General features: G+C 44.6%; 1 protein-coding gene across 1 annotated transcript in view; it reads left to right on the top strand.

Moving 5' to 3' along the window:
• FBXO32 (F-box protein 32) overlaps positions 1 to 17,400 on the top strand; it is a 43,362-nt gene extending 25,962 nt beyond the window's left edge. The window contains exons 5-9 of the mRNA XM_003903133.5: positions 960 to 1,053; positions 1,908 to 2,092; positions 8,680 to 8,862; positions 10,528 to 10,671; positions 11,826 to 17,400. Of these exons, the coding sequence (XP_003903182.1) occupies positions 960 to 1,053; positions 1,908 to 2,092; positions 8,680 to 8,862; positions 10,528 to 10,671; positions 11,826 to 11,915 (696 nt within the window). The 3' untranslated portion in view covers positions 11,916 to 17,400. The remainder of the gene's footprint in view (positions 1 to 959; positions 1,054 to 1,907; positions 2,093 to 8,679; positions 8,863 to 10,527; positions 10,672 to 11,825) is intronic.
• Positions 17,401 to 17,682: the final 282 nt, after the last annotated feature.

Genomic DNA, 17,682 nt, shown 5'->3' with positions numbered 1-17,682 from the left:
TTGCACCATTTCACTCCAGCCCGGGCAACAAAGCAAGACTCCATCTCAAAAAAAAAAAAACACTCTGTTTAGCACCGAATTAGTGCCAGGCTCTTGCTGAGGGCTTTATGTGCATTCTCCTATTATCACTCACAACCACCTTGTATTATTGACTCTACCTTGTATTAAAGGTATTAAATACTCAACCTTGTATTAAACACTCTAAGTATTACTAGTATAGGTGAACAAACTGGGTGGGGCACCAAGAAATATAGTAACTTGCCCATCATCATGGAGCTAATACATGGTCAAATCAAGACTTGAATCTAAGGCCAAGAGCTACAAGGATCCAAGTTTTTAGCCACAGTGACATCATATAAAATACATCCCTGCATTTCTCTCTCTTTCTGTGATAGGCATCTTTCTGCAGAAATTTAAGTGCGATGAAAGAGTCTAATTAATAGACATGTTTATTGAACACTGCAGAAGCAGGAGGTATCAGGATAAGACTCTCCACTTCCATGGAAAGTGCACGTGGCTGCTGAACATGGGCTTTAGGTGCCTTGTGAGCAGTCAGTGCCATTAAGGAAGAAGTTCAAGCGGGGGCAGAAGAATTCCCCTGGGGAGGTGATTCTGCAGAACTCAGCCATTCACAGGTCATGGGAGATTTTGTTCCCTTCAGGGTACGTCAGCTTCACTTGCTGAAGTAGGACAAATAGAATGAATTAGCCCTGGCTGAAGCCAAAATTCTTTATATTTAAAAGAAGAAAAGCAATTAAATACTCAGCCCAATCCTGGGTTTTGAATTACCCCATTTATCTTTCACTCTGAGCATCTGCTTTTTATTGCATTGTGGCCCTGCCTGCCATTTATCTCTCCCTGTCAGTCTGTATCCACGTGTCATGGGACTCAAAAGTGAAGATTAGAGGAGAAAAATATCTCTGTATTCTAAGCCTGGCAACTTCTATTTTTATCCTCAGCTGTTGGAGCTGATAGCAAAGTCACAGCTCACATCCCTGAGTGGCATCGCCCAGAAGAACTTCATGAATATTTTGGAAAAAGTGGTACTGAAAGGTGAGCCTTCTGTCACTCTCTCGCCCCTTTTAATAGGCATGGAGGTGGGCAGATGGATTTTCCAATAGAGTGGACATGTCATTAGATTTAAAGATGTGTGAATGGATGAAATGAACAACTCCAGCTACATTTCAGAGGCACTAAATTCCAGTTCAGAAGGGGGTGCAGTGCATCCTCATGGCAAAGGGTGAGACCGTCGCCCTCCTGTCCTTCCTTTGGGACCATCTACTTGCCCTACTAAAAGCCTCGTAGGCTTCTCAGTGTAGACACAGGTCCCAACACTGGCTCCCGAGCCGCCAGGTCCCAAATTCCTAGAAAATCGACACGTGTACAAAATCAGAATAGATTCGTAGACTAGTCGAGCTAGAAGGAACCTTAGGTCTCGGGTTCACCTGACTCATTATACACATGGAGAAACTGAGGCCCATGAGGAGAAGTGATTTGTCCACAATCACACAGAGTCAGCCAGACAGGATTAGAGCCCAGGCTCCAAACCCCTGAAACCATGCTCCTTCCACTGACTGTCCTAAAGGGGGGGTCACTTCTGGGCAAAAGGAGTGGCTCTCTGATCAGGTGAGCCATGGCTGCTGGGAGAACAATGAAGAGAAAGAGGCTTTATAGAAAATGAGAGAGAAGAGAACAAAGAGGGACCTAGATAATGGAAACTCTACCTTTTGACCTCAAGTGCAGAAGTTTGGCCAACCGTACAGTAAACACGCGTGAGGAAGAAAACCGTATCCCCAGAGGCAGTGCCTGGGTAACATGACTGGAATAGAGACAGAGAAAAGCTCACGTGTAAAATACAGGGTGTTCCAGTATCATAACTTTGATTATTTTTTTCTTCCCCACTCAAGTCCTTGAAGACCAGCAAAACATTAGACTAATAAGGGAACTACTCCAGACCCTCTACACGTCCTTATGTACACTGGTCCAAAGAGTCGGCAAGTCCGTGCTGGTTGGCAACATTAACATGTGGGTGTATCGGATGGAGACGATTCTCCACTGGCAGCAGCAGCTGAACAACATTCAGATCACCAGGGTAAGCGGGCAGGCCCAGCCTCCTCCCAGCAGTGGGTTCCTCCACGGAGACACCGAACAGCCTCGCCAAGACTTTGAATTCACTCCCGGGACAGAAGAGTCTGGTCTTTTCTGATGGCTGCTTTGTCCTGGTGCTGAGGGCGGGCTGGGGGACCTCCTGATAAAGGGAGGTGGGAAGAAAAACTTGGCAAAATGGGATCAAAGTACATGAAAGATGGCAGCCTGGTGAACTACTGTGGGAAAGCTGGAAACTGGGCTTTTGGGGAGAAGCAGCCCCGCTGCTGAAATCTTTAGCAGGGTTCAGAGATGTCTCTTTGCTCATTTCCTCATAAAGGATGAGTTGTTTGCCGCTTTAGGTTGCTGTCTTGAATATAACAGAGCTGGGAAGGCTTGGAGAACTGGTACCAGCCTTTTAAAATCCTAGTTCTGATTATTGGTAGTTATGACAAAGGAAGCCTTTGATGAAAGTCTGCGAGCTTACATGTGGGAAAATGATGAGCAATTCTCAAAGCACAAAGGAAAAGCCCTATATTACCAGTGAGGTTTGGCGATCTACAGCAGTTGTTCCTTTTGGCTTTCACAACCTAGCTTGGCCCTCAGCTCTTGTCCTCCTAATAGTGAGCAGGAGGACCAAGGCACAAAAAAAAAAAAAAAAAGGAAGATGCTGGTGCAATCTCTTAGGACTCACTAATGGACAGACACACTCAGGCGGCTCATGTAGCACTTTGCTTACTTATCTCATCACAGACTGTAACTGGCTTAAGTGGTTTCCGGGACCCACACTGATAAAGTTTGAGGTTGCCTCATATCAGGAGAAGGTAGCAGGAAGAAATCCTTTGACTGCTTTTAAATAACTCTTTTACTAGATGAAGTTTTTAGAATGCATGTTCATGACTTTACTGGTAATTACCTCTCTGTCCCTTCGCTTTTTAAGCTGTGAAACAGAATCATTCGAAGGCTCAGAGTTACGTGACTTCCTTAGAGTCACGTAGGTTACAACACCTACACGCTGTTCCCACAGACACACACGCAGAGCAGAGCACAGATGCAAGTCATCTCTCAGAAATCATCTCGCGTATTTGATTTAAGAGAATGTACATATTTATTATGAACATTTACCTGATTGATTCTAATAATTTACCCCATTCCTACATCTCAAGTGTAGGCACATAGTCTGACCATGTGAACGTGAGACCCAAGTTCCCAGCTTCTCTCTCACAGAACACCCACATACACGTTCTACCTGGTTTCTGGCGTTCTCTATGGCCTGGACTGACTGACTAGGATTTTTCTAAGACCAGGAGAGAACTGCCAAGCCAGTGATATAAACAAGCGGGTCCCATGTGTCCCAAGGGCACTTCCCTTCAGCAACTTCAGAACACCCATTTAGATGGTCACAGTTGGCCAGGTGCAGTGGCTCATGTCTGTAATCCTAGCACTTTGGGAGACTGAGGCAGGCAGATCACTTGAGGTCAGGAGATCGAGACCACCCCGGTCAACATGGTGAAAGCCCATCTCTACTAAACATACAAAAACTAGCCAGGCGTGGTGGTACACACCTGTAGTCCCAGCTACTCGGGAGGCTGAGGCAGGAGAATCACTTGAACCCGGGAGTTGAAGGTTGCAGTAAGCCGAGATCACGCCACTACTTACCAGCCTGGGTGACACACTGAGACTGCACCTCAAGGAAAAAAAAAAGAAAGAAAAACTCTAGATGGTCACACTGGCCTGGAGCTTGCCTCTGTTCCCTCTGTCCACCTCCAAGGACCCCTCCTGGCCACATCTGCCCGCATACCCTGCACTGCCATAGGCTTACATGCTCAGAACCCTTCTTAGCTGATCCACCAACGCTCTTCGGAGCTAGCTGTTGTAGCTGTTGTCACCCCTCTTGGAGTGGAGGTGGAGTGGGGACCAGAGATGCCCAGTGACTTTCCAAGCGATATACAGCAGTTAGGGCCAGAGCTGAGGCCAGAACCCTGGATTCCATATTCCTAAAATGTCAAAGCTTGCTTGAGTTTCCAAACTTTTTCAATCCAGCTTTCTTCCAACTATTTATCCAATGATCCAGCTGTTTAAAAAAACTCTCTTTGATCCAATGAGATCCCACAAAGAAGAGATCAAACACTGAAGTTCACTCACTATCTCTTCTGCATGAGGAGGTCCAGCCAAGCCAAGTCATTCTCTGCACTCTCCAGGCTTGGCCCTGCCTCAGGGTTTTGAAGCTTGCTGCCTTCTTTGACCATCCAATCTATGGACGTCACCATCATATCACCTTCCTCTGAGCAGTTATGATCTGAAATTGTCTATAATGTGTACTTTTCTGTCTCTGTCCACTGGGTTATAAACTCCACAAAGAAAAGACATTACCCATCTATTCCCTGTTCCTGGCACAGAGCAGGAGACAGTCAGTAAATCTGAGTTGAATGAATGAGTGGTTGAAAGGGAGTCTCCTTCCATTGCCTGCCTGAGTACTCGTTCAGTGTTCAAAAGAACACAGTTGGAAAACATGGCCCTGTATTATGAATGATGATGATCATTTACCAGCTGCAGGATTTCTTTTTTTGAGACAGGGTCTCTGTCGCCCACGCTGGAGTACAGTGGCACGATCTCAGCTCACTGCACCCTCCACCTCCTGGGTTCAGGCGATTCTCCCACCTTAGACTCCCCAGTAGCTAGGATTACAGGCGTGCACCACCATGCCCGGCTAATTTTTGTATTTTTTGGTAGAGACAGGGTTTCACCATGTTGGCCAGGCTGGTCTTGAACTCCTGACCTCAAGTGATCCACCCACCTCAGCCTCCCAAAGTGCTGGGATTACAGGCATGAACCACCACGCCCGGCCCCAACTGCAGGATTTGAGGCAAGTTATTCAGTCTCTCCATGCCTCACTTTCCTTATTTGGAAAATAGTTGCAGTAGTGTCAACTCATAGCCACGGTGTGAGATTTAATAAGTTAATATATAGAAAGCAAATGGCACAGTGCCTAATGTACAGTAAATATTGTAAACATGTCAGCTGTTATTATTAAGGGCTGGCTCTGTGCAGGCCCTCTTCTAAGTCCTTTACATGTATTGATTAACTCACTTAGTGAAGAATTGTTAAGTAGGAGTCATCACAGTGGCTAGCATTTACTGGGCACTACACTGAATGCTTCTATGCATTATCTCATCCACCCCACCCAACAACATTGGAGGATAAGCTTTTTCTCATGTTATAAATGAGAACAATTAGAACGAGTAGTTAAGAATCATTTGGCTGAGGCCTCATGCTCAGTAGGATGTAGCACAAGAACCGAACCCAGGCCTGTCCACAGAGGCTGTGCTTTCAACCACTGTGCCTTCCTCCCACTGTCCTCTGTCCCAACCCTCCTTGGCTCTGAGCTTTCTTATGTTGAGAACTGTACTGGAATCCACAGAGCCTTAAAGGGCTTTTCTTTTTTTGTTTTTGTTTTTGGTGTTTTTTTTTTTTGTTTTTTTTTTTGAGACAGGGTCTTATTCCCATTGCCCAGGCTAGAATGCAGTGGCACGGTCCTAGCTCACTGCAGCCTTGGCCTCCCAGGTTCACGTGATTCTCCCACCTCAGCCTCCCAAGTAGCTGGGACTACAGGCACTCGCCACCACACCCAGCTAATTTTTGTATTTTTAGTAGGGAGGGCGTTTCACCATCTTGCCCAGGCTGGTCTCGAACTTTTGGGCTCAAGCAATCCTCCCGCTTCAGCTTCCCAAAGTACTAGGATTACAGGCGCGAGCCACTGCGCCCAGCCTCCACACAGAAGCTCAACTCTCCAGGGGAAGGAGAAATTGAGAGAAAGAGAAAAGACTTAATTACTTCAGTCTGGACTGTATTTTAAAACTTACTTTTTTTAACAGTTTGACCCAGAGAGAAGTACATTATTACATGCAAATATGAAGTTGACTTTCAGAGTAAATGCTTTCTATTTTGCCAAAATTCTATCATTCTCCTCCCAGCATAAAATCTTATTTTCCTGCAAAATTTTCATATCTAATTCTATGGAGCCAATTTTTATTGGCAAAATAATATAATAAAGAATGAAGAAAAGAAATTAAGAGAACTGGGTCTTAGGGGGAAAAAATCAAAGACAGTGACAGTATGCGGTGGGCAGGGCACTGTTTTGAAGCATGTGAGGAGTGACATAGACCCGAATGGATGTTAGCCAAATGCTTGACTAGAGGAACGAGAGTGACTAATTTTTCTTTTATACGTTTATATTCGAAAGGAGGAGGCATGTAAGCAGTTAACCACTTATCAGGAGGAAGGGCTCAGCATGGGGTCTGGGCAAGGATTTTGGAAAAGTTCAGGTTTGAAAATTTGACAGAGTGAACTCTGCCAAGTGGACTTGCCTTTAGTAGGAGTTAATGTAATAATTGGCCTGGGAGTTTTAACCAAAAAAGTAGAGGCTTTGAAGTGTTGGAAACGAAAAGAAAATCTCATGGCAGTTTTATGAGCTCATATGATCAGCAGCAGATGAAAAACGATAAATAGGTCTAGGGCCTTCTGCGGCTGGCAAAGACCTGAAGTTTGCAAACAATTGAGAGTTCTGCCCAGCAGCCTGGGGTAGAACCGAGCCCTATAAATTGTCAAGTCATGGATACTTTGAATGAAACAGGAGGCTGAAGTCCTTCTACATCTGAGATTGTTGGAGCTGGGAGGGATCCTCAGAGTCTTCTAAGCCATTCATTTTGGACATGGGGAGACTTCCCAGGGGAGCTGGGATCCAGATGTGCTGCCTGTCCATCGGTGTTCCTCCCCTGCACCTCCCATTCTTCTCCGTAGCTCAGCCTTCCCAAGACCCCTTGCCACTGCTCCCTCCCCACCTCGTGCCTACCCAGCCTTGCTGGGACACAGGAGAGAACTGCCCAGACTTAGTGTCTCCTGGAATCCTCCATGTGTTTGGGCTTTGATGTGCTTCATACAGAGTTTGGCTCCTGTAAAAATTTGGGCAGGGAAATTGATACCCATTCTCAGGATATTTTCCCCCGAGCTAAGGGAGGGTTTCTTCATCCTGTATTGTTTTTCACCTGTGACCTCTCAGAGGTCACAGAACATTGATCTAAAAATCTGAGTAGTCCAAAATCAAGAGCTCACCCAGAACCAGCAGGGGCAGGACAAGGAGCCGCAGTCCCAGGTGGTCTATTGACCTATCTGGATGGCAGCATCCTGTTGCCGTTCAAGACACATCAGCAAATACATGCCCGGATTCCCAGGTGCAGATTCTTCCCACGGAGCTTTGTGCTCCCTCCATGACAGCATTTACTGTCTTATTTTATATTATTTTATGATTATTTGTTTCTGCCTCTGGGTCTCTCACCAGCCTAAAGAGCTTATTGCAACAACTTCAGCACCAGGCCATAGTAGACATTCAGGAGAGGTGGCTTGTGCTGGGCTGGTCTACAAGGGGCATAAAATTAGACCCTGCCTTCAAGGATGTAGATCTGGGCAGGGTATCATAAGCTCATCAAAATTTAAAACAATAAAGGCTTAAATATATTAGTAAGTTCAGGGATGTACCAGAAGCTCTTGGAGAAGCTCACAATTAATTGCCAAGGTATTATCCACAGACCAACAGTTTTCACAATGTTCCACGGAGGCCTCGGTTAGAATACAGATGTCTCAAGGGACGGTGGAGCTTGGGCCAAGGGCTTCTGGACCTGCCATTCCCAATGTGCGTGCGTGCACGCGCACACACACACACACACACATACACACACCCCCCAGCACAGAGTCTTTGTGTTGTTTTCTACCTATTTAATTATTTGGGCTTCATTCATTCCACAGGTATTTGTTGAGTGCCTTCTATGTGCTGGGCGCTCCTGTAGACACCCAGGACACAGTAGTGAAAAAAGATTAAAATTCCTGCCTTCATAGAGCTTAAGTTCCAGCAAGAATGTTCCTTTCAAAGTTTCTTTTAGAAAGAAAGCTCATGTTGCATGACAAAAAGAAGGATATTGCAAAAAGTGTCTCAAAGAGATCCTAGGAATTCTAGGAAGGTGCAGTGGGTAAGGGAGTCACAAAAACAGAAAAGGCCTTTCAGAGGAAGTAGGTTTGAACTGGATCTGAGCAGGACGACCACGTGGCCGAGCAGAGAGGACTGGGGAGGCGAGGGCATTGAGGTCAGGCTGAGTCAGGTGTGTTTAGGTGCCAGTGAGGAAACCTACTTGGAGGGACCTGAGGTCTGGAGGGCGGCCAGAGAGATGGGTCCTGGGGTGGCTGGCTGGGCCACTCCATCCAGGGCAGTGAGGCCTTCAGAAAAGCAGCAAATCTTCTAACTCTGTGAACTGAGTAAAGCACATGCACCATTTGGAGAGTCTTTAAGAGTGAAAGTTTCAAGCTTTGGAAATGTAGGGAGATCCCTCTGGCACCACTCAGCTCAGCCCACTCCACACAGTTCTTTGTGGCTCATGGCCATGGCCTCATGTCTGCATTTAGGATGGGGAGATTTACTCTGCTTTCGAGCTCTTATCAATAAACTGCCTCGAGGGTGGAGGACGGGGGACAGCTGCATGCCTAGAAGGCCTGGTGAACTGCTGCTCTCTGGCACCCCACCTATTGTCACCCTTCTCTCTGCAGCCTGCCTTCAAAGGCCTCACCTTCACGGACCTGCCTTTGTGCCTACAACTGAACATCATGCAGAGGCTGAGCGACGGGCGGGACCTGGTCAGCCTGGGCCAGGCGGCCCCCGACCTGCATGTGCTCAGCGAAGACCGGCTGCTGTGGAAGAAACTCTGCCAGTACCACTTCTCCGAGCGGCAGGTCAGCAAGGCCCAGCGGGCTTTCCTCCCACCCTCCTCTGGCCCCCACCCCAAGCTTCCCTGGTGCCCTGCTCAAGCCTGAGGTCTGGGTTCGCCCTACTCCAGGTTTGACTGAACCTTCCCTGCTTTGACTGAAAAATGACAGTTGAAGGAGTTTTGTGATTTTGTTTTTTGTTTTTTGAGACAGGGTCTTGCTCTATGGCCCAGGCTGGAGAGCAGTGATGCAATCATAGCTCCCTGCAACCTCAGCCACCTGGGCTCAAGCAACCCTCCCACCTCAGCCTCCCGAGTAGCTGGGACTACAGGCTCATGCCACAACACCCGGATACTTGTTTTATTATTGTTTTTGTAGAAATAGGGTCTCTCTATGTTGCCCAGGCTGGCCTCAAACTCCTGGCCTCAAGCAGTCCTCCTGCCTCGGCCTCCCCAAAGCACTGGGATTACAGGCATGAGCCCCCGTGCCCACCCAGTCTTGAGTTTTTAAATAGAGATGTTGTCTGTGTGTTTTTTTCAGGTAGTTTTTATGAAAAAAATTGAACTTACATTCTTAACCTATTCTTATTTTACAACTCACTCAAAAAAATCATAAATTGGCACCCATCCTTTTTTTCTATAACCCCATAACTTACATTTTCTGAGTGCTTTAAAGTACTTTTTTTGTTGTTTCTTTCTTTTTTTTTTTTTTTTTTTGAGACGGAATCTCACTCTGTCACCCAGGCTGGAGTAAAATGGTACAGTCTCGGCTCACTGCAACCTCTGCCTCCCTGGTTCAAATGATTCTCCTGCCTCAGCCTCCCAAGTAGCTGGGATTACAGGTGTGCGCCACCATGCCCGGCTAATTTTTGTATTTTTAGTAGAGACAGGGTTTCACCATGTTGGCCAGGCTGGTCTCGAACTCCTGACCTCAGGTGATCCGCTTGCCTCAGCCTCCCAAAGTACTGGGATTACAGGTGTGAGCCACCGTGCCCGGCCTTAAAGTACTTTCATAGATATTATTTCATTTTATTCTAATGGCCCAGGGAAGGATAGGTATTGTTGTGCCTACTTTAAACAGATGAAGGGACTAAAGCCACAAATGGCTAAGTGACATATCCAAATTAATGAAGTAGCTCTTTGGGTGAGGAAACTGGCCCTGACCTTGAATTTGGACCTTCAGACACCAACTCCAAGCCTGTTTCCCTTCATCATGCTGCCTCAAGTTTGTTGGTCTTTTTCCAGTTTCTTTATATGGATGTGTGAGTTCAGCAAGTTCTGTTCATGAAGCCACTAATATTTAGGTATAAACTAGAGCCCTGGTGCCAAGCAGTTATTGCATCTCCCTGGAAATGATCACTCAAGTCTATAGCAAAGAAAAGATTGAAGTTGTTTATTGAGATCCCCTAAACTTTAAAGGACCATCCAGCCGCAGTTTAGTAAAGGTCACTAGCAACATGTCACCAGCCACCTGTGTTTTTGTTTTGTTTTGTTTTAAGCTTGGTGAAAAGCTACTGTTTAACTGAGGAGAGCTAAGAAGGTACTTGTTTATATAGTGACAGTTCTCCCCTCGCTATTGTAGAGCTGAAAAGAGGGGGAAAGGGTGAGAGTCAACCTTTTCAGAACCAGAAAACCACAAGCCATCTTCTTGACAAACTCTCTTGGCATTTCTTTTATTCATTTGATTTTCTAGATCCGCAAACGATTAATTCTGTCAGACAAAGGGCAGCTGGATTGGAAGAAGATGTATTTCAAACTTGTCCGATGTTACCCAAGGAAAGAGCAGTATGGAGATACCCTTCAGCTCTGCAAACACTGTCACATCCTTTCCTGGAAGGTATGTGTCTCAGAGGTGGCTGCCACAGACCCCCAGCCCAGTCCCTAAGAGCCAAGAGTGCCAGCCAGCATGGTGAGGCCAGCGCCTTTCCGCCTCTTCCCCATCATAGCCCCCAGCTGAAAGTCAGGGTAAACTGATTCAGTGCCTGGGAGGGTGGGGGTTCCCTTTGTCTCACAGACTTTCATAGACCTCCATTTTCTTCACTTTTCTTATGTTTACATTTTTCGGCATTCCACCCACCCACCCACCCTTAAATCCTCCTCTCTGTGTGTACCGGTACACACACTTACACACGGAAACACATGGCTTTGAGTTTTTCCAGACTTGTAAAATTTTTTCATTGATGCGTAATACATAGTTTCAGGATCCATGTGATAATGTAATTCATGTAATTTGTAAAAATTAAATCAATGTACTTGACACATTCATAGCCTTAAATATTTGTCACTTATTTATGCTAGAACCATTCCAATTCTTCTCTTCTGGCTATTTTGAAATGTTCAATAGATTTTTTATTTTTATTTTTTTGAGGCAGAGTCTCACTCACTCTGTCACCCAGATTGGAGTACAGTGGTGGGATCTCAGCTCATTGCAACCTCCACCTCCCAGGTTCAAGCGATTCTCTTGCATCAGCCTTCCTGAGTATCTGGGACTACAGGCACATGCCACCACACCCAGGCTAATTTTTGTAATTTTTAGTGGAGATGGGGTTTCGCCATGTTGGCCAGGCTGGGTCTTGAACTTTTGACCTCAAGTGATCCACCTGCCTAGGCCTCCCAAAGTGCTGGGATTATAGGCATGAGCCATCGCGCCCAGCCTGAAATAATCAATAGATTATTGTAAATTACGTCCACTTACTGATCTAACAGCAGGTCTTACTCCTTCTATCATACCATGTATTTGTACCCATTGATCCACTTCTCTGCATCCCCTTCCTTTTCCCTTTCTCTGCACTGGTAACCACCAGTCTACTCTCTGTCTTCATGAAATCTGCTTTTATAGCTCCCACATACAAGTAAGAGCATGCAACATTTAGGCCTGGGGCGGCATTATTGACAGAGAATCGTTGCTTTGAAGTTGGAAAATGCCTTTTGGTGCCAAAAGCCAATGAGAGGCCTCTGAGAACTTGAAGCTAACCGTGTGTTCCTTTCCAGGGCACTGACCATCCGTGCACTGCCAATAACCCAGAGAGCTGCTCCGTTTCACTTTCACCCCAGGACTTTATCAACTTGTTCAAGTTCTGAATCCCAGCACATGCCAACACTTCAGAAGGGTCCCCCTGCTGACTGGAGAGCTGGGAATATGGCATTTGGACACTTCATTTGTAAATAGTGTACATTTTAAACATTGGCCTGGAACTTCAGAGATAAGTCACGGAGAGGACTTGGAGGGGAGAAATGCAGTTGCTGACTGGGAATTTAAGAATGTGAACTTCTCACTAGAATTGGTATGGAAAAGCAAAATACTGTAAATAAACTTTTTTTCTAACAATTTGCCAGCAAGACTATAAGGGCAATAATTCTGTTTCAGCGGTGAAAATGGAATCCTCTTAATGGTCACAGAAACTCCCTTAGAGTTCCCTAGGAAGAAAAAGGCAAAACTCAAATACAAAATAGGACGCTTTGTTTACAATGTGAAAATGTGTTTAGAAAAGAAAAAAGAAGAAGGGAAGCTACATAGGAGAATTCCCTGGGCTTTGGGGTTTGATCTGGTGTTTGTTTTGAGAAGGCGAAGGAAGCGCCACCCATCCTAAACCTGCATGGGCACAGAGCCTTACCCTACAGAGATACCACACAATGGTCTACCTCTCAAAGTGTAGAGTGCCCTCTCTGACGACGCATGTGATCCAGTAGGCAGTGTCTGTTTTTCTTGTGAGTGTTCTCATCACTATAAAAAGTGATTTAAAATGGAAAGGGATATCGGAGGCAACCCTCATCTGGTTCCACACTTCCTTTTCAGGCAAACAGGGCCCTCCTTGGAGTTATCTGTTTACCAGAACAACCCAAAAGCACACGTTCCTTTTTTCCTGTCATGTTGTAGCTCATTTGGGGGAAGAGAAGGCCACCTTAAAACAGTCCCAGGGGAGGATTGCTTGAGCCCAGGAGTTCGAGGTTTGCAGTGAGCTATGATCGTGCCACTGCACTCCAGCCTGTCTCCAAAACAAAACAAAACAAAAGCCATCCCAGAGGAAGTCCTGCTGCAGAAAAGATGATAGAATTAGTCACCCAACTGATAGCTGTGAAGACTTTCTTATTCCTGCTTAACTTTCTTCCTTGGATATCTTCATGGATAAGCCTGTGTCTGTGGACAGAGTGGGGCCCAAGTGCTGAGGCTCGGAAGACAGGTTTTACAATCAGCCAGTTAAACATCTTACCAGTTGCTGTTGCCCTTGCCAGGGGGATGAGCTGAGGAGCTTCTTTTCTTTAGGTCCAACATCAAAATGAGTCCATCTGAGCTAAGGCTTTTTGCAAAGGTGATTAAAAATCAAGGCTGGAGTTCCAGCCAAATAGGGAGGAGAGGTACCACAAGTTCATCTTAAACTTGCTTCCAGGCTGGATAGTTAAAACAGGAAGATCCCAAGGGGATTTTGCAAGGCAAATATCAGCAGGTAACTGTGGAAGAAAGGAAATCTCAGGACCTAGTGAGTTCATTGTAAAATATTCCTGGAAGTAGATGGGGGATCTACTCCCGGTTTTTTACTTTCCACAGAATGTTGTTGCTTTCCTACAACAATGTACATATATTTGCAGTTGTATATGCTTTTTTTTTTTTTTCCCCAAATAAAGTTGTCACCCTGCATGCCCTTGGCAAATAAGTGAAGCAGAAATAGGAACATGATCCACATGCAAGTTGAGGAGCAGTGTATCTTTAAGAACTGACCTTTGGGGTGACCTGGAAAGGGGGAAAGATGGCTAAGCACGGAGAGAAATGAGGCAAGAGACAAGCTATGATACAACACCTCTTCAGCCCCTGCCCTCAATAGCACACAACCCATGTATCAGCTTTCTGAAGAGAAGGAACCTACTATTCAGTGCTCCTCACTTTGCAATGTTTCTGCTACGCGAGGATTTCTCCAATTTTTTTTTCATTATCATCCCCCCAAGGAGAAAAAAATTACATTGAATTTAGATTTTCCCTAATAAGGAAAATTAAATATGAAAGAGTAGGATTTTGTTGGGTAAGATTGAGCTTTGGAAGGTCACGAACCATTATACTATCTAAGGTGTGTTTTCTTTTTTTTTTTTTTTTTTTTTGCAGTCCCTCTCCCCCCGAATCAATTTCACATTGGGAATGCGGAACCTAGACTGTTGAATAAAAAGCTACTTCTTCCATAATTATCAGGTTCTCTCCAATTTCTCAGCCTCCTCAAAGACGTGGGGTGGAGTTGGGTGTGCCACCACTGAGAGAGCTCTGGAACCTTTGACTCTCAGTGACATTTTTAGATTTAGGGGTTCGTGGCCTTCCACATGTTGCCACCAACTTGCGATCTCTGCCCCATCATGCTGATCAAGAAAGTAGAAACTCCTCGTCGCCTTCAGGTTTGCAGTCCCAGAAACATTGCCTGCTGTGGACTGTCAGCACAAAACTGGGAACTGGTCTCATTTAGGCTGTCAGCAGTGCACGTGATTGTACGATAGACCCCAGGCAACCACGTGCATCTGGCAAGATGACCCCTGCCCCAAGAGAAGGGTTACGGTCTTCTTAAATGTTTACCAAGATGGTGCTGGTGGGCTCTCCCCATGTCCTTTGGTGTTATTGGAGTTGGTGTATGACAGAGTCAAGGAAATGTTTTAAGGAAAATGAAGAATAAATCAACCTTTATGGTTCTCTTTCATTGGAAGAGGAGAATAAAGAAGGAAATGGCAGGTAGAGAGGGAGGGGGAAAGGAATAGAAATGGCGTGTCTTTGATGCTGTGGCTTGTGCGGGGATGATGGGAAGAGCACAGCAGGCACAGCGTATCTGTGCTAGTGCCACGTGGTATCTGTTAAGTATGGCCAGAGCCTCACATATAAGTGAAGAGAGTTAAGACAATTCTTGCTCTTTGAACAATAATAGTCTATAGAATTTCTATTGGCAAACTGTCCCAGACAATCTGACCTATCAAACAAAAGCAAATAATCCCTATCTCAGAACTGCTGGTCTAAAAGCCAGAAGGGGCACGATGATGGAAATTGCTAGAAAAAAGAGAATGCTCTCCTCTCTTTCCTGGGCCTACCTACCCCCATCCTAAACCCTGTAAAACAGAATTTCAAAATAGATGTCAAATATGAAGTAACTCAGACTTCCAAAGAAGGAAGGAGTTCTGCCCAGGGCAGTATGAGCAAATCCACAGGGATGTTAAGATTTGGTCCAACTCAAAGGTTTATGGGCAGTGAGCCTAGAGTCTCTTGAGAGTAAGCCCTTGCGTTTGGGACAAGGAGAATATGTGAAGCTCAGGAGTGCTCACACTAGAGCAAGATCCGGAAAAAAAAAACAATCCAATGGCATTTTAAACTAGATTGCATTATCACTCAATGCTGTTACTTTGAGCAGACAAATCAGTTGAATGGGAGGGCAAATGGCAGAAATGAACAAAAGCTGTTAGGTGAAAGCATCCCCAATGTATCAGTTGTGAGATGATTTTTGTTTAATGATGATCAGGTTTACATTGAAGTGGCTTGGAAGATGTATTTCAGAAGGACTGGGTTTGCACTGCAAATCTGAACACTAGAGCAGGTTCTACTAGCACTTGGGCAATAAGGTAGTGGGTGTGTATAATGCTGTTGCCACAGTTCTCATCTTTGTGGATTCACATACCCTTTCCCATGAAGAGCTTGCTACTAACAGAGGCTCCTTGTTTCTGTTGTTTTTATACGGGAGAAGAGAAAGACCTTGGAATTTCAATTGTCTAAACAAGTGGTATGATTTACTAGGAAGCAAACTATTCAAGAGATGTTCAACAGTATATCATTCTTAGCATTCAATACAATGTTTATGATAAAATATACACCTGAGTTTATGTTTTTCTGCCAGGCTGAAAGGCAATAATGTCTTGCTATGCAAACACTATTTTATGTGTGGATTTTTTAACTGCAATTTTATGTGTGAATTTTTTTAAACTAAACTCTATCATCATTTTCTATGTTGACATCTTTTTTTTTTTTTTAATCTGTTTCCAACTCTGAGTCTGTGAACTGTCTCTTCTGACTGGATGCTGGCCTAAAATCCTATTAGTGCTTAAACAGACCTCGAAACACTCTGATCCTCTAGGCCAATACAGAGATGTTGTTATTTGATATATCTTGGGTCCTTGATGGCTTCAACAAACAAGGTCATAATTTGTTTAAATTCAGTGTTTTCTGTAGATACTTTCTTCTCAGTTTCATTAAGGAGAGTAACCATCTTTGGTTTTCCAAAGAATGGAAACTCCTACCCCAGACTTCAGACTTAGAACTTCTGCCTTTCACATGAGGAAGAGATCCAGAATGTTTAGGGGACGTGCGTCAGCCCACCTGGTACTCAGTGGCAGAGCTGAATGCTAACCTGAGGCCTCCTGAGGCCTGACCTTGTGTGCCCCCAGCCCTCCACCCCAAGCACCTTTTGGTGTGGCTGGAGACACATGACGTTGGATGTGATTTTTCTCAAGTCCTTCACTGCGGAAGGCATGGGAGACTGCCCAGCACCGGGCATCTGGCTGTTAACGTTTCCATTTCAAGTCCCTGATTCTTACTGGAGAAGTTAAGGAGCCACTTAATGTTTTTACAGACCTCTGATTCTGTTGTGAATGTGGCATTCCAGTGAGTACAACCTGCTTGCTATAAAGAAAGCAGCATATTTTGACAACTTTATTTTTTCCTTGGGTACTTACATTTTTATTACAAAAACAGCCCTTATTAAAAAAAGACAGAAAGGCTGGGCAGTGGCTTACTTCCTAGAAACTGAGATTCCAAAGCAGGTGTTTCCTCTCCGCTAGACTCAGAGGTACATTTAATCCATCTTCTCCATTTCCTCCTTCAGGACCAGCTATGAGATTCAGTGCATTTCTATCCCAGCGGATGTTCATTCTCCACTAAACTTCATCTTTTACTAAGCAAAGGGGGATTATTCCATGAGGCAGCCAGGAGCAAGGGGCCATGATATTCATGACTTTGTCTGCTGGGCATTTTTCAAAGTGTCCTTGAATTCACTCAGCAAACAAAGCTTTCTGGAGAATCTCTCAAAACAGGCCCTGCTCCATTTGGCCAAAAACGATGGCTGCTCCAAAACTCCGAACTTCTTGAAACTCCATCTGCTACATTATTTCTGGAGTTTAAACACGACTTTTTCTGTCTTTGAGTATAGATGTGTTTGTTTAATTAACGAAGCACAAATCTGTTAAGCAGAAGGCTCCAAGCTGTATTCTATACTTGGGAACCCTTGGTGCCATCTTTATTTTACCAAGTGCCAATCACCATGGCTAAAGTGGGTGTATATTACAGCCTGTGTCCTAAGCTTAGACGCTTTAAGGTACTTTTTTAAATGAAAAATATTAGAGGGGGTTGAACATTGTAACTAAAGCATAAAGCTAGACCAATTACATGCAGAGATGTTTATTTAATATTGTGTGAGCTGAGTCCTTCTGTATAAATTATTTGCACACTTTTCTTGCATGATTAACTGATTTTTTTATAGTTGTTTGTACCAGACGGTGGCATATTTTTGTAAAAAACTTTTGACACTGAATTGCAATAAATGTTTTTCCAACAACACACACTGGTGCATTTTTAGTATGTCCCAATTCAAGTTGGCTTTTTATCATACTAAATATGTTTATCTTTTGCCTATTGAGACTTATATTCCTTCTCCCAGAAACTTGTCACCATTTTTGTAAAATTTCTAGGAATCCATAGAAAAACAAGCTTGTTGCTGAATACCAACCTGAGTCCATAATACAGCGTTATGCTTAAACTGAAGGTTTTCATATACTATTTGCACAGCAGAATGATTAGGGAATAATGAATTTTGAAGTCAACATCAGTTTATTCATCAAC

Source organism: Papio anubis, chromosome 8 (genome assembly GCF_008728515.1).
Source record: "Papio anubis isolate 15944 chromosome 8, Panubis1.0, whole genome shotgun sequence".
In the NCBI taxonomy this organism is placed as follows: domain Eukaryota; kingdom Metazoa; phylum Chordata; class Mammalia; order Primates; family Cercopithecidae; genus Papio; species Papio anubis.
This window is presented reverse-complemented; position numbering and strand designations above follow the sequence as displayed.